Source organism: Oreochromis niloticus, linkage group LG13, assembly GCF_001858045.2.
Source record: "Oreochromis niloticus isolate F11D_XX linkage group LG13, O_niloticus_UMD_NMBU, whole genome shotgun sequence".
In the NCBI taxonomy this organism is placed as follows: Eukaryota; Metazoa; Chordata; class Actinopteri; order Cichliformes; family Cichlidae; genus Oreochromis; species Oreochromis niloticus.
The window spans coordinates 19,944,833-19,971,254 of record NC_031978.2 but is presented as its reverse complement, the minus strand read 5'-3'; the positions used below and the strand labels follow the sequence as shown (position 1 = coordinate 19,971,254).

The 26,422-nt window shown below is 39.0% G+C and overlaps 1 protein-coding gene across 26 annotated transcripts in view; it reads left to right on the top strand.

Annotated features, from left to right (window-relative positions):
• Positions 1 to 26,422, top strand: part of dst (dystonin) — a 107,311-nt gene that overhangs the window by 14,419 nt on the left and 66,470 nt on the right. For 18 of the 26 annotated variants that reach the window (XM_019366368.2, XM_019366381.2, XM_019366378.2 and 15 more), the window contains 11 exons: positions 7,255 to 7,316; positions 10,204 to 10,293; positions 12,137 to 12,235; positions 13,332 to 13,409; positions 15,870 to 15,962; positions 24,888 to 25,054; positions 25,237 to 25,349; positions 25,459 to 25,565; positions 25,649 to 25,768; positions 26,020 to 26,115; positions 26,210 to 26,337. In XM_019366368.2, coding sequence (XP_019221913.1) covers positions 7,255 to 7,316; positions 10,204 to 10,293; positions 12,137 to 12,235; positions 13,332 to 13,409; positions 15,870 to 15,962; positions 24,888 to 25,054; positions 25,237 to 25,349; positions 25,459 to 25,565; positions 25,649 to 25,768; positions 26,020 to 26,115; positions 26,210 to 26,337 — 1,153 coding nt within the window. Of the gene's footprint in view, positions 1 to 7,254; positions 7,317 to 10,203; positions 10,294 to 12,136; positions 12,236 to 13,331; positions 13,410 to 15,869; positions 15,963 to 20,097; positions 21,612 to 24,887; positions 25,055 to 25,236; positions 25,350 to 25,458; positions 25,566 to 25,648; positions 25,769 to 26,019; positions 26,116 to 26,209; positions 26,338 to 26,422 lie in introns of those variants that run through there. The other 8 variants (XM_019366394.2, XM_019366391.2, XM_019366370.2 and 5 more) reach the window with 2 other exon arrangements.

Below are 26,422 nucleotides of genomic sequence, written 5' to 3'. Positions count from 1 at the left end.
CTGCTGCACAAATGCAAGCTATTGGATTGTTTGCAGCTGTGTGTGTGTGAGTGTGTGTTTTCAAGCAAGTGCCGTAAGTCTGTATTTATGTGCCATTAGCTATCATTAATTGCTCTCTGTTTCCTCTGCTGGACTTTGCTGAGTACCTGAGTAGTTACAGCTCATGCCTGTGGGTACGCTGCCAGCTTCATCTTTATTGCTGTATTTCATCAAGGGTCAGCTCACCCGTGGGTGTAGCATTATTACACCAGAAATGGTGAAAATAGTCATTAATTATTATTTTCTGTCTGTGTATCCAGTTAATATTGCAGCTACTGCACGTTTTCAGAAAGCGATGGCTCCTTTAATTTAATGATATGCAGCAGTGGTTCATGCTGTCCCTTTTTAAATGTAGAGCCTGCACTTTCTCAGCAGCAGTTGTAGGAAAGGAGTCATAAACAAAATAATATTATGGTTTCTTCTTTACTTTAGTCTCCAAAAAAAGCAAAGACTGACTGAACAGGCTGCTCTGAAGGCTTGGCAACCTGTTACAGTCACATACCTCTGTCTTTGCCCTACCCTACTGGCTACAATATTTCACTTACAAAGAATGGGAAAAATGCACCTTCCGGTATCTCCCCCTCTTTGCTGTTTTTCTGTCTTTGTTTACAACCTATCCAGGAACAATGATGTCAGCATGCCTATTAAAACACACACTAGTTGCAGCTGATCATACTGAACTGAGCCACCGGTTGTCCTCTGTGCATTCAGCTTATATAAACCTCCAATTTATAGTTTGACAGGTATAAGCTGTTGAATATTAGCAATCAGTAATATTAGGTTGCTGTAAGTTGCAAGAGACTTGATGATTAAGGGCTGACAGTCTCTCGGTCCTTTCACTATTTTTTTCTAATTTGATTGACTGTTGTATGTGTCATGGTCAGAGTATCTTTCATATAGCTCCATCACCATCAACCATGAGTTGTGGCTCTCAAAGCTATACCATCTTAGCCATAGACTGTATTTATCACTAATTAGCAAATGTGAGCATGCTATTTAGGTCTATATGCTGAGATGGCAAATATGGTATGTATTTGGTAAACATTCTGACTCGCCATTGTCTTTGTGTACATGTTCACATCAGAAATATTATGTTAGTAGAAGAAAAGGCAGTTGAAGTAGTGGAAGCAGGTGAATTTTAAAGCGCTAAAGGTGGCAGGTGTTCTCTGCCCACTGAGAGCCAATTAACGCCTGAAACAGGAACAATATTAGCCAGTCATGTTGTTGCATTGACGCATGAACTGTCATTTCAGAAGGTGTGAGGTACTGTGCATTGTAAGAGTATATCTTATGGGAATTTTTTTAAAAAAAAGCTTTTTAAACCTTATTTTGGCCTTCGCGCAATTTATTTAGATAAAGGGGCTCAAATAACCATCCTTATTGAACTAAGATGGGTACTGAGTTCTGAGACTGAGGGGTCTCAAACCTGCAGCTCTGGAGCCCACTGCAACATAGCCATGTTTTGCAGCTCCATATAGATTTTTTGGGGGGGTAGAAAAATAGCTCAAAAATGTCTCTTTTGATAGCAAAGGTAGTCGACCTTTGTTTGACAAAGACCAGGGGTCACCAGCATGTTGGTGTTTGGCTCAAAGCGCCACTCTTCTAATGTGCAGCCTCACAAAGCCACAGCTGTAAGCCACGACTGTGCACTCTTGCTGCAAAACATAATAAGCGTTTAAATAATAAAAGGCCTTGTGACACACCATAATTATGATGTAGAGTGATATAATAAATATATTTATTTCAAAATTTCCAAAAGAAACATGCAAAGACTTTGAACAGGTTTTGTCCTGATGGAGCATTTAGTGAATGGTTTTAGTTTTTTAAAACACTACTTTTTGTTAGTGTATGAGCAGGATCACTACTGTGTGGAGCAGGGCCTTATTAATTGAATTATTTCAAAGTTTTTTTTAAATTACCCAAATCACTATTAAATAAAGGTGCAACGGGTTAGCTTGTACTCTAAATAAAGCACACAGGCCTTTGCTTACTGAAGTGGCTGCAGCATAAGAGCTGTGAAAGGAGGCCGTTTAGCAAGAATGTTCATTGGGTCCTCGTCAGTGGGTTGAAGGTTGAGTGCTTTTGAGTTTAGGCTTTATGTTTGTTTTTATTTCCTTCACATATGAGAGCAAAGGGATTACATAGGGTGGGCTGTGATTGGTAGAGCTTTCTTTGCTCCTCGCAGAATGTGAGGATATTTTAGACATTGTGACATAACAAAATACCAAAGGGTGTCCCTGTCCTTCTCTGCCAGATGTTCTCAGGAAAACTGAAATTCATCTGTTTGTGTTTCTGCTTCTGTTTAAATAGAATTATGAAATTACAAATTGAACAGCCAGTGAAAGGGTAGGCTGTACTACTGCTGGGTTGATTTTCCGTTTTCTGCAAGTCAGTTGAAAGCAAATTAGAATCTGAATTGTTTATTTGGATGCAAAATCAGTGTCATGTGTTGACTATGTAGTTTTGAATTTACAAATTCGATGATGGAGAACATATCATAGGATTTGATCCGTTTTGTTTTGCGCTACATCAATCAGACTCCAAAATCAAAGGATACAAAGTTATACAACTTTAATCTCTGTTCAAATAAATAAATAAATAAATACATTCACTTCTATTACAAGGACGACTTTGCTTCACTCATCTTTGCATGGCAGAAAATGAAGGATGTCACCTGAGTGGCACAGATTATGTGGCCTGCAGTTGCAGGGGCAGCATGGTTTAGGGTTGTAGCTATTTATAGCCATGCACATGTGCTTTGCTGAGGTCTACAAATAAGTGTCTCAGGCTGACCGTTTGAATGCTGTGGGTGGACTCTTGGCTTGCACTGGGCTTGGACTGCAGACCGAGTGCACACAGGCCTCACAACAGTGTTATGCTCATCATCTAGTTTTATACAAGACTGGCTGCTGTGGCTAATGATTCACAGCACTGCTGTTTGCTGTCATTGTTAAAAGAAGCTATTCACTTGAATATGTTCACATACTGCGATGTAAGACTGTGCAGTAAACAACATCTTAATTACTACCAGTTTGACTTCCTGTCTCGGTGTAAATTTGCACATCGGAAGAAGGTTTTGATAAATGCATTGTGTAAACATCGCCTGAGGTTGTAGACGTTAGGATGGTGGTTTGTCAGGTTGGGCTTTCTACAGCTTGTGATCCTTCAAACATCAACCGTTTAAAGTCAGAGGTCACAATCCAGTTATCCGGTTCCCAGACATTAGGTGGAGGTGAATCATCTACCAAAGTGAGAACATTTAAACAGACACGTACAAGCAATCACACTGTAAGTTTAGTTACTTTGCAAACCTTTACGACAAAAGGCATAAAGGTTTGCGAACATCATACATTTACTACCTCAAGTATTGAGTTATTAATTAGTTCATATGACGTTTTCCTCACTTTCTTACTTATTTATTGACAATATCATAGTTTTTGGCATCATTCATATAACTGCTAAAATGAACTGTATGGATGTTTTGTGTCACTGGTATAATTGAATGGGGTTGAGCCAGTATATTAAAGAGATTTCATCTACATACTCAAATGATATACTAATTCAATATTAAATAACACATGTTTTAGTCATTACTGAAATGCTGTATCAGTATCTACATGTTAACTTGTGACAGATGGGCGATGTGTCCAGGGTGCACCCTGCTGATCACCCTGTGACAGCTGGAACAGACTCCTGCAAACCTGAACTGGATAAGTGGAAGAAAGCAGATGGCTCAAATGCACGTTTGCACAGCATTGTTTTAGCACACTAAGGCCTCAGCCACACAGCCCAAGAGCATGGCCAGCAACCTTCTGGAAACCTCTGGTTGCTAGGGAAAAATGTGTATTGCTGGATCGGTTGGTGAGCAGCTGCTGGCTGTCACTGGGTCACAAAGTCACAGTGTGTGCTAGCAATTGCTAGCAGGGGTCACTTTGACCGTGTGCAAGCACTCGCCAACCATTTTTCTTAAACGACCCGTGGTTGCCAGGGGGGTCCTTGACCAGTGTCTAGGCCTGTATGGCTGGAACCTTAAATGCGGCACCGGATATAAGGTGAAAAAAGCAGTGCAAGCAGTGCAATCATAGAGTTTATTACCTGTGATAAGTAAGCATGAGATAAGACTGGTAAAGTTTTATATCATAAGGAGACATTTGTATAAACACATTAGCTCTGACTTTAGTTTAGGGGACAGAGATTGAGTATTGGTTTATAATATTTGATCTTCACTGATTTCATAGCCAAATAATATATCACTAGAATTATAAGGCTGATTATTATCAGACTGCGCTTATAGAGTAGCATTCAAGCAGAGTTAATGCTTACTTTTATTCTTGTTAAGTCCTCAAGAGGGCACCATACCACTAAACTCACTTTAATAATATTTAGGAAGCTCAATTACAGAAATAACTTGCTTTGTAGCACATACTAATATGCTAAATAGTTCATTATCTATTTATACTGTATTTAAACATGGATGGCAGCAATAATGTCAACCTGATTGCCATGCCATGACATTTATTGATATGAGTGTATTGACTGTGCGGTATCAGTAATCAGTGAAATATGTGAAATCATGTGCTGTAAGGTTATCTGTTACTGACTGTGATTGAAAGCTGGTTGATGACACTTCTTTCAGCTCCTGACCTCTGCTCTGAGCTGGAGAGTTTCCTGGAAAACTTGCCCAGTCAATCTATATTAATGAGCTTTTCAGGAGAGGTTTATGTATTATGCAGCAGAGAGCTTAGACATGGGCATTACACACCAAATTGGTGTCCTGCTGCAGAGTGCACTGCTTTATTTCTCTGTGATTCAGCTGCACGATGGAGTCACAGGGACATTCACATCAGCAATGACACAGCAGTGCTGCTGGGAAAGGTTTTTCACTGCATCACTCTCGCTTTTCCTTTCGGTTTGCTTCTCCTGATTAGTTTTGTTGCACTGTATCCTTTTTTTTTTTGTTTAATTCAGTCTTTGGGCTTCGTGTAGATTATTAAAAAAAAAAGTAATAGTTATCAGTCCAACCCACTTTTGAATTCTCAGCTGCTTTTAATCATGCACTATTTTTAGATGAGCTAAATGTACAAATCTGCAGAGAATACAGTCACAGAGCTCTGAAGGCACCCTGTTCTGTAAATGCATTTTTCGAGCTTCATTATAAACCTGAAGGACTCTTTCCCTTCACATGCAAAGATGCTATGTCATTGAAAAGGGAGCTTATATACTATCTGGGCATCTTTCAGACTCAGTGACTCCACAGAGAAAACGCTGTCCTTTATAAACTTAGGTAGATACAGAGTGGCTCACTTCTCGTTAGAAAGTAATGCTTTCAAGAAAATTTTACACACAGCATTACAATATTAAAAACAAATATTATAGTTGTTTATCAACCAGGCATGTATTGCAATACAGTGTGTTGGACGTGAGTTATGGAAGTTTCTGAAGCATCATTTGTCACTACAAGAGCATTTTCGGTTTTTTGTCTTATGTAACTGTGATGTTCAGTATGATAAGAAAACAGATGAAGGACTTCAACTAAAAACTATTCATGTTGTATAATAAAAGGTGTTGGCCTAAAGTGTTCTCAGTTGTTTTTCCTGGAGTAAACATTATAAGTCTTGGCGGCAGCTGAACAATAGAAAGATGATTATTGGGGCCGGCAGTTGAGCATGTTTATATTGCACAAGATGCATCTGATATGTGAAATAGTTAAGTGACGCATGATGTCATGAGAAAGCGTGATACATGGCTTAAAGTAACTAGTTCTTCAGTCATGGTCAGCTAACAAGGAACATTTTCCCTATTTTCCTTTTTTCCTTGAGGCACACTGACTTTCTTATATGATTTTTGAGGGCTGCTGCTAGATAAACAGAGAACCACATGGAAACCAAAATTAGGAAGCGGCCATGGAAAACCTGACAGAACTCGTTCTGGAAGTTTGATGAGAGAGGTAGTCACAGCTAGAGCCCTAGAGGGTGGTTAGCAAGCAGGCGAGAAGAGGGAGACTGTTGCTGCCGCCTCTTCTACAGTCACTTATCCGCATGGCATCTGTATACCTGGATCGCGATCCTCTCGACAGCCCTCAGGAAGGGGTGCAGACGATGAAGTACCGCCTAATATCAGAGAGGGAACGTAGGGAGCGCTTGGTAGCGCTAATGTGCTGCATGGGTTAGTGTTTGTCTTACTGGTTTTTGGCATTTCCTTAAAAAGATTAGTCATGCCTGTACTTGCTTCTTACTAACTGCAGGTAAAATGTCCTTACGCAAAACTTACTTTGCGAGCCTTTACTAATCTTCCACGCTGAAGATTAGTAAAGACAGGAGGTTATCTGTGTTGTTCGTCTGCAGTAAGAGCTTCAGGCTTCCACAGTGTTGCTGGAATGAATGTGATCTGGCCGACAGATGGTGTAGTCATGTTATTGATTGAACATGTGAGTTTTTTTCTGTTCAATGAGGATAAGTTGCTGGAAGCTGGAAGATGTGGAATCAGGGGAAATGAGTCATAGCTGTGGTGACAGGCTTGATTCTGGCTCTCCTCTGCCAGTGAATGGGCGACCAACTTAAAGAAAAATATGATGAAAAATATTAAACAAGTCACTGTTTAGAAAAGAGTGTAGTTTTTCTCAGTCATTATTATGTTACTGAGAAACATATTTTAAAACTTAACTCCATTTCATTTCTTAGTTTTCTTTTTTTTCTCCTTTAATTGTATCCATTTGTTTCTTGGTTCCACCTTTATGCCATTTTCTCCAAGAAGTCTGGCTGCTATGGTGACGCAAAACAAAAAACACTGTCATACAGTTATTTCTGTCTCTTTAGAGACACTGGGACATATTTTCTCTACTTACTTTTCAACATGATTTTCATCAAAGCTGTAAATCCACAAACTAATATTACAGATTGACTTACTGGCACAGGAAAGATATGATTTTACTTGAAACACTTACAGCACATTTTAGATGCTTGTCTGTGGGGAAAAAACAACCACCTTTACCTTCATACATACGTTAGGGAAGATTTTATTTCACACTTTGCATAATGTAATCTATACAGCACTTGTTAGTGTCCTGTTGCTACTTTTTAAACACAAAGCATCCCAAAAGGTTATGTAGAATAGGTATGCATAGCAGGATTAAGCTTCTTTAATGGTGGCATTTACAAAAAGGGGTGTATGTTGCCAAAACACCGAATCTAAAGAAAGTGTTTTTTTTCTCTGCAGATGAAAGAGACAGAGTGCAAAAGAAGACATTTACAAAATGGATAAACCAGCATCTGGTGAAGGTAAGAATCATTGCTGATTTATGAGTGCTTCTTTTGAACTTCTAAATTATTTTTTAATATCTAAATTTCTGTGTCCATGGCGTTTATAGATTCAGTCTGAATGCCTGTTAGTGTTCCAACATTTTTTCTCCACAGCAGCTTGAAAAACCATTTTCATGTTCTTCATTATTTATTGGCTAAGTAATATGACTTTCCCTGTTAGGTCTTAACACGTTAACATTCCTCCTCAGATGTTATTAAAGCTTATTAAAAGTCATTTAGAAGGACATGCTCTGCTGCACCATTGCAGCAAATAATTGCCTTTTGTTGACTCAGGAATTTGAAATGCTTACTGTGGCGTTTTAATCTGTGTGGATTTAATGAAACACTTTAGCAGACAGACAGACAAGCACCGGCACGTCTCGTCTAATATGTCTTTGTAATAAAAGAGTCTGGGCACAATCTACAGTGTTGTCTTTATTCTTGCATAAGTGGTACATTAATCACCGAAGTCTCAATTATGTCCAGTATGTAATGCGAGTTATAAATATGTAGTTCAGTTACATTTTTTTCATTCACTTCAGTTTAAATAAAGTCCCTAAAAAGAAAAGGAAACATATTGAACCAGAGAAAAAAGTGAGCTGCTCATTAGTTCTGATTAGTTCCTAAACCTATGCTCCTGTGAGTAAGACGTCTTTATCTGTCTGTGGTATTAAAACTGAATAAATGCCAATACAACAAACATTTTGAAGCAAAAATAAATGTCCAGCTTTGTTTTGTGCAGCCACTTAATCAGTTTAGCAAAATATAAAAAAGCATTTTGACTTTATATTATATGTATATAGACATGCATGCATCTGATTGCTATTAAGATTGTGATATTTCTGGTCTTGGAAGGATGGCTTGCACTGACAACGGTGATCTTGTGGCTTTTCCTACATCACTGTCAGTCCAGTTTTCACATATGCTATGCCAACATCAACATTTGGCATTCCCCACACGATGAATCCTACAGAAGTTAATGATCCCCTGACTTTTTTCCAGCATCAGCATGAAGTTGAGACAGTTTTGAGTGAAATGTCCCTGAAACATTGCCATGAAGGTTACAGTGTTTTGATGTATGGCCAGTATACACACTAACCTCCTTCTTAGGTACTCTTGCTAGTACTGGGCTGAAGCCTCTTTTGTACTCAGAACTGCATTAAGATTCAACTAGCTGCTGGAAACATTCATCAGACATTTTGGCTTATATTGACATGATAGCTCTGGGGGTCATTTGATTACAGTGAACTCACTGTCATTTAAAAAACATACTGTAAGAGTTATCCTGCTGAAAGCAGCCATCAGAAGATGAGTACACTGTGGTCATAAAGGGATAGCATGGACATGGTTTGTAGCTGACAGAAGTGGCACCTGGTGTGGTTTGAAGTGTTGTGCTCTTTTGCATTTGAGTTACTGTTGCCTTCCCATCAGCTCGAAGTAGTCTGGCCATTCTAGAGAAATGCAGTTCACTGCATATTTTCTCTCTGTCTTTTTTTTTTTTTTTACTGTTGTCTGTAAACCTTGAAGATTGTTGTGTGGGAAAATCCCAGTACACTAGCAGTGAAATACTCAGACCAGCCCGTCAGACATTAACAATCATGCCATGTCCAAAGTCACTTAAGTCACCTTTCTCCCAGTTTTCGATGCTTAGTTTGAACTTCACCAGGTCACCTTGACTACACCTATATGCCTAAATGCATTAAGTTGCTGCCATGTGATTGGCTAGATATTTGAGTTAACCATCACTTGAACAGGTGTACCTATTAAAGTGTCTGGTTAGTCTATATATGACTGCTTAAGTGTATTTTGTGCTTTTCGTGCAATTATTAGCAAATACAAAGATAAAATGGAATAAAGAACTGATTTCTTAAAATCAGTTCTCTATGGGCCTCCTATTATCAGTGACTGGTTATGACTTATGGATGGTTGGTTGCATGTGAGGTTAAGCATAAATGTTTTATTATTTTCAATAGTAAAAAAAATAAATAAAAGGGTGAACGAGAAGAATCTGCTAGTTCCTACCTTGAGGAAATGCTTGCTACAGCTTGCACCAACACACCATGTAAACTTTACCACAATCTTGGCAGAAGAACTAAGGAAATAATGTTTTCTGTCTGTACAACAGTAAAGCATGACACATCAATAAATCTATAGATAGTAATACCATCAGAAACATTTTACCCCCTAGTTGTTTCAACTTGACTAAATGGTTTTACTGTAATATTTACATTGTATTCTCTGATCCACCGACAGATTTCGGGCCACTTTAGGTCATTGTAATGTCTGTGTGAGCAGGCCTCACACGTGGTCCCGGAGAATTCAGAGGTGCTGAGTAATAGTCGGGGACCTGCTTTGCTGATCCAGTAACATAAGGGTACAGGACTATTTTGGCTCTACAGCTGTGGCTGATATCTGCGATTACAGTGCTGAAAGCCCTGTGTGAAAGCAGGTCATCGGGCAGCAGGGTGATTTCAGAGGCGTGGTATTTAGGGCAGGAAGGAGAAATTGCCCTGCTGTAAGGAGGAAGCATCAAACTGGATTTGTAAAGTGCCTTTCACAGGTGTTAAGATGAGGTGTCACAGTGATATCCTGCTACAGCTCAACAGATTCAGCCTGTTTTAAGATTGTGATCTAAAACAAGTTTTCCCAAAATTAGACCTTAAATGAAATCAATTTAAGTGATTGACACATGGAAGCATCAACAAAAACAATGACTGCCATGCCAACTTTATGAATGTGATAGACCTTCATTGTTTGTGAGATCTGTTCTTAAAATGTTTTTAAAACTACATTAAAAAAAAAAAGTCTGGTATTAATATGATGCATGCAGTTAGTTTACAGTTTCGTTTCTTCCTTGTTTGTGTAGGTACGAAAGCATATAAATGATCTTTATGAAGACTTACGAGATGGACATAACCTGATCTCGCTGTTGGAGGTTTTGTCTGGAGATACACTGGTGAGTTCATGTTTTTCTGTTACTCTAGTCATAAACACTGACAGTGTTTTGGTATATGTGGATCCAGTTGAATTCTTAGCCTGAGGAGTTTCCTATGAGACCAGTCTTACAAACCCATTCAGATTCTCATTTGACTTTAATAAACAGAGTGCGAGAAATATTCTTTTTCCCATGGAGCACTATGTCATACCTTCTCATAACTGATGCACTGGCCCTCCCCTCTTCTTACTCACATGGCTTATGGTGGGAGGGAGGGATTCTTGGGAGAAAACCATCCGATCACTTTTCGTATCCACCAAAACCCACTCATCAAAATCCCACTTTTAATGAATTTTCCTCTCTGTCTTCTCTGTGACATCAATGCAACTCCCTCATGTGGTCATTCTTTTGATTTATTGAGCTGTTCTACTCAGTCTAAGCTGAATGTGAGCAGTAGAGTATGCCTTTTGTTTTTTACATTCACATTTTGTTACTTGTTTATTTGTGATAGCAGTAGTGGTAGCAGTGGTAGCAGTATTACTTCTTAAGTTGTGCCAAGCTCATGTGGGATTTGATATGACGTTTAAGTAGTGAAAGAATTTTGTCTTTCATTCAGAAATGTAAACTATAAATTAGCTCTGTGGTTGCCCACTGTGGTTTCTGACACATTAATTGGAGCACTTAACAAACTTGCTAACAAGCTTTTTTAGCCCTCTAACTCCTGAGGCTGCTTTTAAAACAAGTGATATAAAATGTTGCATCACAGCTCAGAGGAATAAATTATCACTTTACTTTCAGTGCTTCACTCAAAACAACAAAAAAAACAGTCTCTACCCTCATGAGCACGAAGCAATAATTTAGAGTAAAATGCATGTGAAATAAATAAAGGTTCATTTATGAAAACAATTAATTATTAAAGATAATACACTTGGTTTAAACTGAATGTATGCTAAACACGACAATTTAATTTGACAAGATGCATTAAATTTCATATTTTATATTTGACTTTATATATACGATGTAAAATCTTTTTAAGTGCGGCAGAATTGCATTGAAAAAATATAAACAGTTAAAGTCAAAGCGTTGGGGTTTCTTCTAGTTACTGTAGTCTCTTGAACACTTTTAACTCTCCCATAAGAGACAGATGCTACTGTAGGTCTGTGCCTAAAAAGTCATGTCATCTCCCATTAGTCCAATTGGCATTCAGAGGACAAAAGTAACAGAAGCTTTTGGTATCCTTTTGCAAGTTGCTTAAAGTAATTTTACAGTCAATAGCAACAGTTTGCCGAAGCCACTTTTTGTCATGCAAAACCTGGAATGAAACTGAGATTGATTTTTTCCAACATCACCGGTCACCACTGTGTTTTTCAGAAGTTGTGTTTTTGACCAGCATTTTGCAGTATGTTAATCTGCAGTATCGAGTAGTCGTACTGTGAAAATGTATACTTAAACAAAACTGAAAATCAAAACTATGTAGCTGCAATGCTTTGCTCCTGAAGTACTGCATGTTATCAGTATTGAAGTATTTCATTCATCTGTTAACCTGTTAATCCTCCATTTACCTGAAGTACATTCATATATTTTTTGTGCATACTATAGTACATGTCAGTGTTAATATGGTGCTACTCTGTATATTTAGACTGCATGTAGTCCCATGCAAGGAATCCCAGCAGTTACTCCCCGTTAGTATGACTAACTTTCATCCTCCTACATATCTGTTTTCTGTTTACATCCCACTTTCCTCCTCCTCTGTTCTCCACTCTTTGACTTGTTTCTGTCCACTGTCTAACTTCCTTATGATTTGGCCGCTGTGTGTGTCCATGTCTTCCTCTTCTTCCCCATGTGTTGCCTTTTCGATGATAAGCCAAGGGAGCGTGATTTTCTGAAGACTTTGCGGTTGGTGAGTGGGACAGACGCATGCGCAGTTGAGCAGCATGGAGACACAGTGGATGATGATAAGGGGGTACGTGTGGCTTGCCCTCCCACCCCCTTTGCAACAAACTAATTCAGGGCGTGCTGTGACCAGTTAACAGAAGCATAGACACAATCCCACTATAGGATTTGTGCTTACTGTAGTCTAAAATACTTGCTTTAGCAGGGAAGAATTTTACAAAAATTTTATTTTTCCTTCTATGAAACACTTTGTTTCATTGTCACCTTTTTCATGAGCACATTATAGAATTTTGCTTATATATAATGTGATATTGATGGTACAGAAAAATGTGCCCTTGATCCAAAGACCCAGGCTTTTTAATTTTCAGTTTTTGTTCCTGTTAAGAAAAGACAGCGATTTGGCTCACTGATCTTGCAAAATCATTAAAAAGATTCAATAAAATATGACAGAAGCTGTCCATAAAGCTTGGGTCTTTATACTCATTTCACTAGCTTTGCACATCATTAGTCATACAGTCAAAACTCTTCAGTCTTGCGTGATGATCTGGACATTTTTCATATGCTGCTTTTGAGAAGAAGGCTTCGAAAGGGGATCTGAGTACCATTCACTACCCAAATGGGGTTTATATTTATGGTGTCATTTCATCGTTACTAAACAAAACAGCGTAGCTGAATGCAGTGCAAGTCTTTAGCTGCTGCTGCATCCTGACTTGAATGCATTTTCCATTTCATGACCTCATTCAGTGGCCCCTGACTATTCACAAGCATCTGCCGCAAGAGATCATATTATGCAACTTTCTGTGATGATTTGAAGACAGACATGTGAGCAATACTGATTTATTCAGGTTATAGCTAAGGAAGTGTGATTTGTTATGATATGTTAAGGTGGTAATGGTGGAAAATGTTCTAAGAAGGTATGTGATATGTAGCATACGCACAGAGGTTTTTCTTTAGGGAGATGGCCACGGTTGTTGTGCAAAGAGCTTTTGTGTGTTTGCTCTTTTATGTCATGTCATGTCATGTTATCTCACCAGAATAGTGGGTAAGAACCTCAGACACATGTCCTGTTTCCTCCATGTCATTTGTATTGTTTTAAAATGTGTCCTTTAACATTGAGAAGCTCCTGATTTGCACACATGGCTCCCTTTCCCTTTTTATGTCCACAGCCTCGGGAAAGAGGGAGGATGCGCTTCCACAGACTCCAGAATGTACAGATAGCGCTGGACTATTTAAAGAGGCGGCAGGTAAGGAATAGTGACTGGAGTAATTTCACCAATATTGTCACACATTTTTTAAATTATACACCATCAGCTTAACTATTGGAAATCAGCTTGCATACAAAGCTGGAAAACAGCTGAAAGTTTCCATAAAAAGTAGCTGTAATTTTTATATTTTGATTAGGTAATGAATTAGAGTTAGATCCATATGTTTTTGGCCAATTACACTTTTATTTTGGTCATTTGACCTCTGTACTCCACCACAGTGAATTTTAAATAAAACAGTTAATATCTGATTGAAATGCAGGCTTTCAGCTTCAATTCAGGGGGTATTACAAAAGTACTGCATTAACTGTTTAGGAAAGCAGTTTTTATGGACAACGCCCCATTTTCAGAGGCTCAAAATTAATTGTTTTGTGGTTAGACCTGTTCTCTCATTATTCCAGATAAACCATCTGGCATTGATTCCAAATTTTGAGCTGGAGCTTTGCAGCTGTTCACTCTAAATCTCAATATGAGGTCCGTGGAGGCCATCATTGGGCTGAAAACCCAAAATGAGCCTACTAGAGAGATATCTAAGATTTTAAGAGTGGCCAAGTCAATAATCTGGTAACTTCTTAGAAAGGAATGGACTGACCTCCACAGAACCAACAAAACGTCTGCACAGAAGACAACAAAAGTAGAATATAACATAAATCTTTCTTTGTTTAAGAAAATCAGCTTCTCAATATCTAACCATGTGGAGCTCACATCCTTGAGGAGGTAGGTGTATCGTCACCAGATTTTGCATTCAAGAGACCCTTTCATAAATAGAAATGCAGTGGGTTTGCAACAAAGCGGAAGCCACTGGGTACACTCAAGAAACCAGAAGGGCAGATTAGAAACGGCCAGAGCCTGCAAAATTCTAGAAAAAGATTAACAGATGCATGATGGGAAGAGAAAAGTATGGAGAAGGAGAGAAACGGCCTTGGAGCATTTCACCACATCTATCAAACATGATGTAGAATATATCATCGGATGGGAGTCTGTGACTGCCACTGGAACTGGGTGACTAGTGTTTATTGATGATGTGACTGCTGATAGATGTAGTAGGAAGAACTGTGTACAGAAATGTACTTTCTGCTCAGATTCAGACAAATGCTACAAAACTGACAGACAGAGCTTCACAGTACAAATGGTTAAAGACCCAAAGCATACTGCCAAACCAAACCAGGGTTTCTCTCAAGGAAAAAGAAATGGCATATTCCTTAATGATAAATGAGTCACCTGATCTCACCCTAAGAGAGCATGATTTTAGGAAGCAGCAGCTGAATGTTGCTGCAGTAATGGCCTAACAGAGCACCTCATAGGAGGAAACAGCCTTTGGTGACATCCAAGGGTTTTAGACTTCAGACAGTCATTGACTACAAAGGATTTTCATTCAGCTTTTAAAAACAGCCCTTGCAACGCTTTGTAAACCCCTTGAATTAAATCTGAATGTCTGCATTTCAGTTACATTGTCATTTGATTAAAATTTGATTAAAGTTTGTGTTGGTGTACAGAGGCAACATTAATTAACTGTTTCATGTCCTCAAGAACCTATGGATTTAAGTGCACATAAAGGTTTACAAATGGTTTACTCGAATATATCAGTTCATGTTTAGGGGTAGCTATCTGTTTGTTTATACAGCAAAAAAGCTGATATCTGGTTCAAGCAGGTTCTCAGACACTGCCACCATCACACACAGCAGGATTCATGGCATTTTTCTGTTTCCTTACAAAAAATTAATGAAACACGAACAGTAATAGCAGCATTTAAGGAGCGCTGACTGCAAATCCCATCAGTGGGATTTCAGAGAGCTTTGATTGCTTCCCCCTCCCCCACCATGCTCAGGATGAGAAGAAGAACGCAGCCTGGTTGAGCCACAGCCAGATGTGACGTAAGGCTCGAGACAAAGGATTCATAGATTGCAAGAAATGAGTTGTCCTATTGTTTTGCTTCAGTACATACCAGACACATGACGCAACTTCTGTTGTCATAGCATGTAAACTGTCCAAACTGAACTTTGATTGATTACAGCTGTTACAGATGATCAGATGGGCAGTGGAGGAGTTCATTATTAAATGCTATAATATCTAATTGCGGTCAGACTATTTTAGTTTTTTAGTAGTTTCCTGCTTTATTTGAAGGGGGTGTTAAAAAAGTGCACTTTTTCCATTATATTATGTTATAAAACAATTCACGCAGGTTTATAGCATTTAATTACTACAAAACATTAACGAGTTCCCCTCAGTCCCACACTGTGATTATGGTAACGATGTTCCCTAGCATAATACAATGGCGACTGTGCCCTCTTGTGGTGGTTGTGGAATGACAGGCATAATATGGAAGAGGCAAACTCATTTTTAGTGCTTAAGGGTGAATATATTAAAAAAAAGAAGAAGCAGGCTATGACTACTTAAAGACAGTATAAGTCTGTATGCTAAATATGCTTTTCCTTCTACCAGGTCAAACTTGTAAATATAAGAAATGATGACATCACAGATGGCAACCCAAAACTGACGCTGGGATTGATCTGGACCATAATTCTGCACTTTCAGGTCAGTCTTGCACTCCAGTTATTTTGTCATCCTCATGCTTTTAATTGCCATTAATTAAGATCTTTGCGGCCTCTCCTTTTGAATGTTTTGTGTTGGGATACATGAGGTCAGATATTTTAAAATGAGTTCACAACATTACTTGGGTGTTTCTGTGTTTGACCACAAGGTGTCAAAGTTGTGCAGCATTTGTTATGCTGAGTTTAGAGAAGCACATTATTCATGTTTTCAGTGTTGCCATAGCACCATAGCACCATGGGGTCCAGTTTAGCTTTCCTATTAAATTTGTATGATTAACTTGCCGGATTGCCCAACAGTACAAGATTTTAATGAATTTGCTAAAGGCTAAAGTGAAGGAGACTGCTACATTTTCATAAGCACCCCTGCTGGCCAAAGCCATACCTCTGAAAACACTTTGGTTAATGACAGATCCCTTTAAAAAGTGTAGAGTGTAGAGACAACGGCTCAGAACCTTCAACTTAAGATATTATGCACACCCAATCTGTACTTTTATATTACTGAAGAGGTGTTACTGTTACAGGAGATCAAGAAAACACGTATATTTTAATGCTTGCAGAAGCTAACAGCTCAAAATGTTTTCAAGAGTTATAAACGCAGTAACACAAAAAGAATCAACTATTAACTTCATCTAACCTTGGGCTGTCTTATTCTGCTGTATAAAAGGCGGGACAGTTTGTGGTGACATAGGTCCTTGTTACCGTGGTTAGTTTTGATAAGTAACTTAGCGACAGTGTTTACTTAAGTCAGTATGACCTAAGTAAACACTTGTGAAAAAGTACTGCGTGACTGTTGTCATAAGAAAATAACAAACTACATTCGCTGTTTCATGCAAAAGTGTGGGAAAAGCAGCATGAACATTTAGAAAAGCCTGATGCTTTGAATGATTTATCTGTCTAATCTGATGTAAAAACCCAGCATCCTGTACATGAATTTAAACCATGTAAAGTTGAGACTGTAGGTGGATGTGTGTGGGTGTGTTATTTGTTGGAAGGTGCCTAGGAAGGCTGCTTGCTTGATATAAACATCAGCCTTATTATGATTCCTGAGGAACATACTTAAGGACACTACAAAAATATCCAAAAATATTTACAAGATAGAAAAAAAACGCTTATTGATTTCATATATATTCATTACTTTAGCCATTTTTTCTTGATGCCTTTTAAGTTTCTTGAAACCGCTCTCTGGATTTCATGGTGGTCACATCCACTGCGATGAAAGCATCTGCCATCACAAGGCCTGTCTTCCACTGTTGGGATGCACCAAAGAGTGTCCCTTCTCAGGCTCTGGGAAATCATCCTGTTGGTCATATATACTGGAAATTAATCACTGTCACATTTCGGAGATGAATTTCTGTAGCGAAAGGGTGACCCAAGCACCTTTGTAACTTCTTGATGTTAACTGGAAAGTAGGTTCCCCCCTAGCCACAGTCCGGGCCCAGCCACCGCAACAGACCACCACTTGCAAATGACCCTTCTTACCAAGATCATCAAGAGGACACCCATGATGCCACTGTGATGGGACATGCTTGCTATACTTCACTGCTTCGTATGTCAACCAGAGACGTCTTTTTTTGTAGAGGCTGACTCCACATGCAAAACAAGGCTCACCTGCTTGTATGTTTGCACTAGTCCAGATTAGCAGCTTTAGTTAGCTCCTGGTGGGTGCTGACCAGCAGTAGATTGGTTTGCTTCCTTCTTCACCCTGTTGGCAATAGCAGCTATATCTACAAAAGATATAGATAATTCTTATAGATATAGATATTCATATAATACATAGACAATTCTTCCAGGCTGAATGTATTTTAATCTCCCCTCCAACACCTGTAACGCCTCCCTTGTGAAGGGAACACCTCCGTTCTGTCGTACATGCTGATATTATTCAGTCTATTCCCTGTATTTATTGTTACACTGGGAAGTATCAGAAGCTTTACTTGGCATAATTCTACAGCTTCGATTATACCCCCTCCAGTAGTATTCAATATAACTGTGTAATTTAGAATCACTGTCATCACCTCTGATGGTGTTACTTCACTCCTGCGTGAGTGTCATCATCTGGCCTGTGCACTTGGTGTGTGAAGTGTTTCGTCACAGCTTGGCTTTGCTTAGACACAAAGCTGTTTATGAGCACAGAGATGATGTGACAAGTTGTTACACACACAGTTGATTCATTTGTAATTAAGTGTTTTAAATATTCTAAGCATAGTAAAAAAAAAAGACTTGACCTTCTTTCTTTTTGATAAGAAAGAGTTCTTACCCCTTCTGAAGCTGGTTTGCCATACACTCCATCAAACCCAGCATCAGCATTCATCTCTCTGGGCTTTTTTCTGTCTTTCTTGACAATTTACTTTAGTTCATGTTTAATTCATATGCAGTTGTAACATCAGATAGCTCCTAGCAGCCTAAAGGGCCTTTAAGGAATATTAAATGTCTAAACAAAAGGGAAATTACTCAAAAAGATAATTTTTTTTAATGTTCTCAGTATCTCGGGAATGTTTGTGCACACATTGGTACGACTAAGCATTAGCGTGCATTTACAAAAAAAGCTTTGGGGTATCGTGTGCTCTAGAGTTGGTTATATTCCTTCCTAAATGCACTCAAAAATGTTTTTTCACTGAACTGTCGCACGTCATGCCAAGCGAGCTAGTCTGCATGTGCGTGCCAGAAGAATGTGAGTGTCCACCCAGTATGCAGTCTTCTTCTGAAGTCTAACAGCATGCAGAAACTTCACCCATCTCACCTTCTTTTGTTAGATTAATTGTACTTTTGGCACGTGGCAGTTGTGAGTCAGAAGAAAAATATTGCAAAAATAATTCTGTGTCTTACAGCGTTAATAGAACAAACATCTGTCTGACTAGCCCTAAGTGAACTAATGGAGGAAAAGTAGCTGATATAATTTTGCTTGGACATGCTGACAGGTAGCGTCTGCGAGGATGCCAACACCTGCTGCTGTCGGTCTCACGCAAGCCCTTAAGCTGTTGATGTGGCAGCGAAGGGCCTGTTTCTTCTTGATTTAAAAAGGATACAAGGGTACTTCAGGAGAGAACTTGAGCTTTCCTGAAAGTGTACACCTTTGGTTTTTATTAAATGTCACACCTGATAGCACACTGGCATGTATGAACTCAACACTACTTTTATATTGCATGAAAACAAAGGGTTGTTTCCATGACACGCTTTTCTTATACCTGCAGGCTACTTTATTATGACTTATGCAAATATTTGACTTCAGTTAACTCGTTATGTCGCTATTCATTGTTTATTCCTGTGTGTGCAAGAGGTTTTCTTGCTACACAAAGCCGACAATATTCCTATTCTCAAAATGGTGCACACTATTTATCTTTATTTTTTTTTACCTGGGACATGGGGAACTAGTACAATATTAATTTTAGTGTGGAGGGCAACATGCCGATGGCATGACAAAGCACTGCTGCTGCTGACTGAACCAGTTTGTTTTACTCTAATGAAGTATCACTTCCATGTGTGCTGTCATTTACCTAACACACACACACACACACACACACACACACACACACACGTTGATGAGTGATTCATTCATGTTTTACTATAGAGCTTACTATTAACAAAAAGCCACATGCTAACACATCATAATGAAGATATTAGCATGTTTACTGTCAGATGTATGAACATAGGCTAATACTGCAGCTTGGCCAACGTAGTTGTCTCATGAGGTGAACGTGAGAAGAAGCAGGAGTGATCGGCAGTTTGGACTGTGCTGGCTGTCAGGTGACTTTGACCTTCAGGGACACGTTCAAATGTTGCACTCACACGGTGGCACACAGCTATTTTAAGGTTTCCTGTGTGGTGGCATTATAGTTACACTTTAACACATTATTATTATTATTATTCACTTTTTTCCCTCATTTTTTCTGCAGTGCGTTTGTCCCTCTCTTTGTCAGACAGTGTTTTAAGTGGATAAGTGTCCAGTGTTATATAATTCTTTTAATTGCTAGAAGAGTTTTATGCGGTGAATCATTTCTCGGGCACAGCATTTGCCCCCATGTGAACTGCTGCCATGGTGATCTGCTGAGATCATATTGTTTGGTTAAACCATTGGACTTAAGCCCAACCTCTGGCTCAGCCATTGTGCAGAGTTTGAGCGATAGACAAAGTGAAAGCACTATGTTGTCCGGCTCGGATCTGCCTGAGCTTGTTCTACTCTTTTTGGCCTGTATACTTTTCTGTTTTTCAAAGCCGTTCTGACTCGTCGCATTAAACAAAACTTTAGACTTGCTGAACCAAATTCTCTAGCAGCATACCTAGTGGTTTTCTACTGGTATGTACTTTCAGTTTGAGATCCTTCTCCTCCTACCCAAAGAAACATTATGGCATCATGACATAAATATTAGGACAGGAAAGAGGCGGATATCATATGCGTGTTTACTGTTTTGTTGCAACAGACTAGTCATCCTGAAACAGGTCTATCCACAACTCTTTTTCATTCCTGCTCTGAGGGCTACCAGCACACATCTGTGTGTGCATTTATGGTGTTTGTGCTGGATTATCAAAGCCAGAGAAATGTTTCAAAGGTCAAAAAAGATTCCAGTGTCAGAGGAGAGACGCATGAGAGAGCAAGTGAGAAATGCGGAGTGAGAGAGAGAGGGAGAGAGAGAGAGAGAGAGAGAGCTGACCGGTTCTCAGCAGTCAACAAAAGGACGGAGGCAGCTCTGCTCTGAGTGGAGCCAGCTTTATGTCTGGCTGCCCTGCTAAGCGCTGCTTACGGTGCTCTACTTGCAAAGCTGTCAATGGCTTCATGTCGATGGGATCCTGCTTTTTTAGATCGAGTAGAACTTACTGGATACTTCGCCTGAAAACCGGTCGCTGTTTGGAGCTTAACATTGTGGATGTTTAGGACACCATATGATTTACAGCCATGGGAAACACCTGTGGTTGTGTTCGGGGTCCGAAAGAGGAATATTATTTGGACCCCAAAAAGGCTCCTTTGAGAGCTGAATCCAAAGATCTTAAAGGTCGCCGCTATTTTCAGAGGAAAAAGAGGAAATCGGAAGACTTAAAGCCTGCTGGATCTCTCAGAAGTTCTGAAAGTGAGACTTTCGTTACAACCAAGGCAATCTGCAGTGGTGGAGAGCGTAAAAATGACCCAGATGGCAACACAGGAGAAAACCAAACCGAGCTGGATGAGCCATCAGGAGTGGACAAACCTCTATCTAGGCAAGACAGCATCAGCAAAGGTGTTTATGTTGGAGAAATACCAGTTCTGATCCTTCGGGATGGTCAGACTCAACCTCTTGCCACAAGGTTAACGTGCAGGTTGGAAAAGTTTTCTACAAACCAGGCAGATGGTGACAGAAGGAGGTCCTCTGTGGAAGAGAAGCTCCATGGTGTCAGCACTACTTCCAAAGGTGTCCCGGCTAAGGACGGTTTGCTTGTAAAGAAGCTTCTACAACGCCAGTTAAGGAGGGCGGTTAGCTTTGGAGCAGTGGAGCACACGCTACGGACACTGAGGGGTAATGACAGACCTGGAAGTGAGGAAACCTTTGCCAAGATTATATGGGGCTCTCAAGCACACCGAAGGAGGAGACGGAGGGCCTACACCTGCTCTGGTTACGTAGAACATGCTCCAGCTCTGGCCAAATGTATTTCCAGCCAACACGAGGTAAACCAAGAAACCATGTGCTATTTGTAGGCGGTACAGGGGTAAATCATGATAGATTAGGGAGAAGTCTGATACTGTAACAGTGCAATGGTGGTGTCCAAGTACATGATAGGAAAGCAATATGATAAAAATACATGATAAAATAGGTCACTCTGCATTGTTAAAAGCTTTTTGTAGACACAATAACTCAAAGATCACATGAGAGAAAACAATTTGAAAACCATATTTAGGTCACATAATCACATTAGCTAAGAACTATTGTTTTGAACTGAGAAGAATATAATAGAATAATTCATTATATGCGTATGTTTTTGTATATTTCATATAGAAAATTTTTGATTTGTATTAAAAAAAATCATACTATATTGATGATCAGTACATACAGTACACGATATTTTAACACTATTTCAAAAATAGTTTATAAATATGGAAAAAACAGTGAAAATAAGCTCCTAATTTTTGTTTTACCATTTATGAACGAGTGAAAACATTTTGTATAAATGTGTTTTAATGTGTGACTATTCTGCACTCATCTCAGTGCTTTGAGAGGAAATTCAGTGTCTGTACTTGTGTACCTGAGATTTACTGATTCAATGCAAATCTGATATTTTGGTCCTAAGTTTTGTGTGTTTGTTCTATATAAGGCACATCTATAGATCTTCTTATAGACTGAACAGTTCATAATATTACTGTTATCACATCTAAGAGTAGAGATGTATATGATTCACTTTTGCTATGCTCAGTTTGCAAATGACTTTATCTTGAAGTATGGGAGCTATTTCTAGTGTCGTGCTTCTTAGAAACTTGTTTGTCATTATTCTTCCTCCTTCAAACAAAATCTACAAACTCCTGTTGATGTTATCTGCGTTAGCTGGCTAACACTATCAGGGAATGCTGAGAATCATTCAAATTTATCTTCATCTTCATCTCTTTTGGTCATTAGCAGCAACTTATGGTGAAACAGAGAAGAGAGAAAACTGTAGTTCGCCACAGAGTAAAGTTTGGTAGGAGATAAAGTAAATATCTGTGGTGCATTATCAGTTGGCTGTTTGGGAGGAAGTGTCAGATATGTGACAAAAGTATTTGCGCTTTCATATTTAACTTTGTTTGTTGTATTCAGGAATGCAACAAAAAAAATGTGTAACCGCAAACCATTTTGCAACTCATTGCACAGTCACATCAGCAGTTTTTGGCACTTTTTAAAATTTGTTTACAAAAATAAACAGATAAACCATATCTGAAAAATAGTTACTCAGATTTTGCTTTTGGATATTTAACAGCTAATATTAATTTGTATTTTTACATATTTTTATTATAATATTGTAGCTTCAGTGGGTTATGGAGGCTAGAATGTGCAAAAGTAAATGATATAGTGATTCACCCTGAAATGCATCTCTGCTGATGATCCACCAAATTGCTGTTAGTCTTATTAAATCTCCTTTACCCTTGTGTTGTGTTGTGGTATGGATGCCACAGTCATATGAAGGCATTCAGTTAAATTAATGAAGTTAATCAGATTAAGCTCTTTAACACCTCTATTAAGTGCACTTTGAAGAAAGCTGTGGTTACCCTGGCTTGTCCGTAATAATCCCTGGTTGGGAAGTTTGATTTACCACCACAATCATAATTAAGTCAGATCTATACTCAAGTGGAAGATTGATATTTTGATTTGCAGTCATTTATATTTGACGGCATGATACTGTTCTGGGAAATCAAAGCCCTTTCACGTGTATACATGCAAAGAAGAGACAGAAGCAGCAAGTCCTCAGCACAGAACACAGCATCAGTGACAGATATGAGATTCTCAATGTGAAAGGTGACGCTGGGTTGTAAAGCAGCTTGCAGATGAGCATGTAAGTGCTCTAGCAGCCCAAACAGTTTGATTTCCTGTATGTCGGATAGTGAGGTGCATATTGATATCAGATAAGCAATCAGCTGATGTGGACTGGCATTGAGATCAGCTGATCTGCTGGAATTGTGGCTATAATATAATAATAATATTATAATTGTTACATAATTGTGCCCGATTGTGTTCACTATATATGGTTTCCATTTAAAGCATAAAAGGACTAAAGTGGTGTCCAGTTAAACACAGGTTTATACATCACTGTATTTTATTTATGTGTATGTTAAGGATTTTGTTATTTGTTCTTTTTTGCCATGTTTTTTGTTGTTGTCACCATGTTCCCTAGCTGAATAGATTGATTTACTGATCAACTGGCTGATGATTTACTGAACTGACTGCAGTTCATTCAGTAAAACACCCACAGCCTGTGATTTTTCTGCTTTATGTGTAAAGCCTTTCTCTCATGTATAATGTCCTAGAGAGTTTTAAACCAACGTTAAAGAGGTTTTCCAGATATGAAAATTAACTTTAAACCTAGTGCACCAACCACACATTTTTAATACACGTTATAAACACACAGCTGTAAAATCAACCTGTGAAGTGTTTGCTTTACGTCATTATACCATACTGAAGCTGTATAGTGTGCCGTAAAACTATTGTGTAATTTATTATGCAACTCTGTCTCACATTCCTGGTATGTTGGAGACATTTTCAGGCAGATGTCCAGACAAACTTTTTCATATTAATCAAATTAAAACTAAAATTTTCCTTATAGAGTTGAATATCCTCACTGTGAGGGTGTTATCAGGCACGCAGGTGTCGATCCAGCAGTCATTTAAGTTACAGCTATTGGTGTTGCCATTCTCGCATGCCCTTTCCCTCATTTTAATAGTAATAATAATAAAAATTTTATCTATAATGCACTTTCAAACAAAGTGCTATTTGGAGGTAAAAAGGGTAAATAAATAAAAACAATACAGTTTAAAACAGATAAAACCAAAGAGAACAGCAATAAGAACCAGTAAAAACTTTAGGCATCCTTAAGACAAGATTAAGGGTAAGATTAAGGCAAGCAGGATAGAGTGAACCAGCTGGTCTTTAACTTAGCTTAAGTTAACGATGGGGGACGAAAAGAAAAAGCACGCTGCCCAGTAGTTCTTCTTCTGGCTTTGGGAACTTTTGGAAGGCCAGGGGCCTGAGATCGGAGAGGATGGGATGGAACACAGAGGTGCAAAAGGTCAGACAGATATGAAGGCGCCAGACCATTTAAAGCCCATTATAAAACAGGCAAATCAGTGAAGATGAAGTTTTAATGCCACAGAGCAGTGCATCGCAAGTTTATGGGTTTGATTTGATGTCTTTGAACCCTCAGGCGTGGACGTCATGCCAGTTCATTTCAGCGTTTTGATTTTTTTTTTGCCTTGCGGCAGATCTCGGAGATCCATGTGACGGGAGAATCCGAGGACATGACAGCCAAGGAGAGACTGCTGCTCTGGTCCAAGCAGATGACAGAGGGCTACGTAGGTGTGCGATGTGAAAATTTCACAACCTCCTGGAGGGATGGGAGGCTATTTAATGCCCTTATTCACAAATACAGGTACTATAACAAACACACAACACAGCATGTTTTTGCAGAACAATAGTGCTTTTGGTTTTCTTTTGATTTATTGAAAAAAAATCACTGCCTGAGTTTATTTTTATACCTTTAGTTGCCCTATCCTTACAGTAATACACCGTGCGTACCTTACCTCTACCTACCTCTGCCTCTTTCTATTACAGACCGGACCTTGTGGACATGAGCCGTGTGTCAACACAGACCAACCGATCAAATTTAGAAGACGCGTTTTGTGTAGCTGAACAGCTGGGGGTGGCCAGACTACTGGATCCTGAGGGTAAGAGTCACATACAGAGTCATTCAAATCATGAGAAATAACTCTTAGAGCGCAGCTTGCTCTTGTTTGCTGTCATTCGTGACCCCTGGGTTTGTACGTTTCTCATCAGATGTTGACGTCCAGTCACCTGATGAAAAATCTGTCATCACCTACGTCTCAACACTGTACGATGCCTTCCCCAAAGTACCCGATGGAGTTGAAGGAGTTAGTCCTAATGTAAGTTAAGCGACTTCAACGAGTCCAAGTTAAAATGTTAAGAAATCCCTTATTTCTCATGATTCTTCTTCTCTGATAAACAGGACGTTGATATCAAATGGGTCGAGTACCAGAACATGATCAAATACCTCAGCCAGTGGATCAAACACAATGTGGCCATAATGTCAAGTAGATCATTCCCCAATAACCCTGTAGAACTCAAGGTATGGCACCACAACAAGATGAGCTCCAGTTATCCCATTTTACACTGTGTTTGGAATGTAGGCATATCTGTATGTCTGAAAGGTAAAGGATAATTGCAATTTAATGCACGACTTAAAGCGATGCTAATGATGTGAGAGGGCAGCTGCATCCTATTGCTGCATGACAGATTGTTATGCAGGGAGTACAGAAAAGTGATTGGATGCTTTTAGAAACGTGCAAAAATAAATGTAATCTCCTTTTTATTTTACAGGCACTTTATACACAATATCTTCAATTCAAAGAACATGAAATCCCACAAAAAGAAAATGAGAAAACAAAAATCAAAAATCTCTACAAAATGCTCGAGGTACACATGTGCATGATTGGATTACACATTTCCTGCATTTATGGTCTTACACACTGCAGCGATAATAAGTTTGTGCCGGCGTTGTCCCTGACAGATGTGGATCGAGTTTGGACGTCTTCAGTTACCCCCGGGTCATCATCCGAATGATGTGGAGAAGGAATGGGGTAAACTAATTGTCGCCATGCTAGAAAGAGAGAAGAGCCTGAGGCCAGAGGTGGAAAGGTACGTGTGCACTTTTTCTGACCTGGCTCGTCCTAATGTGATTTAAAGTCTCATCTTTATAGTCTCTATAAACTAATTTATTTAT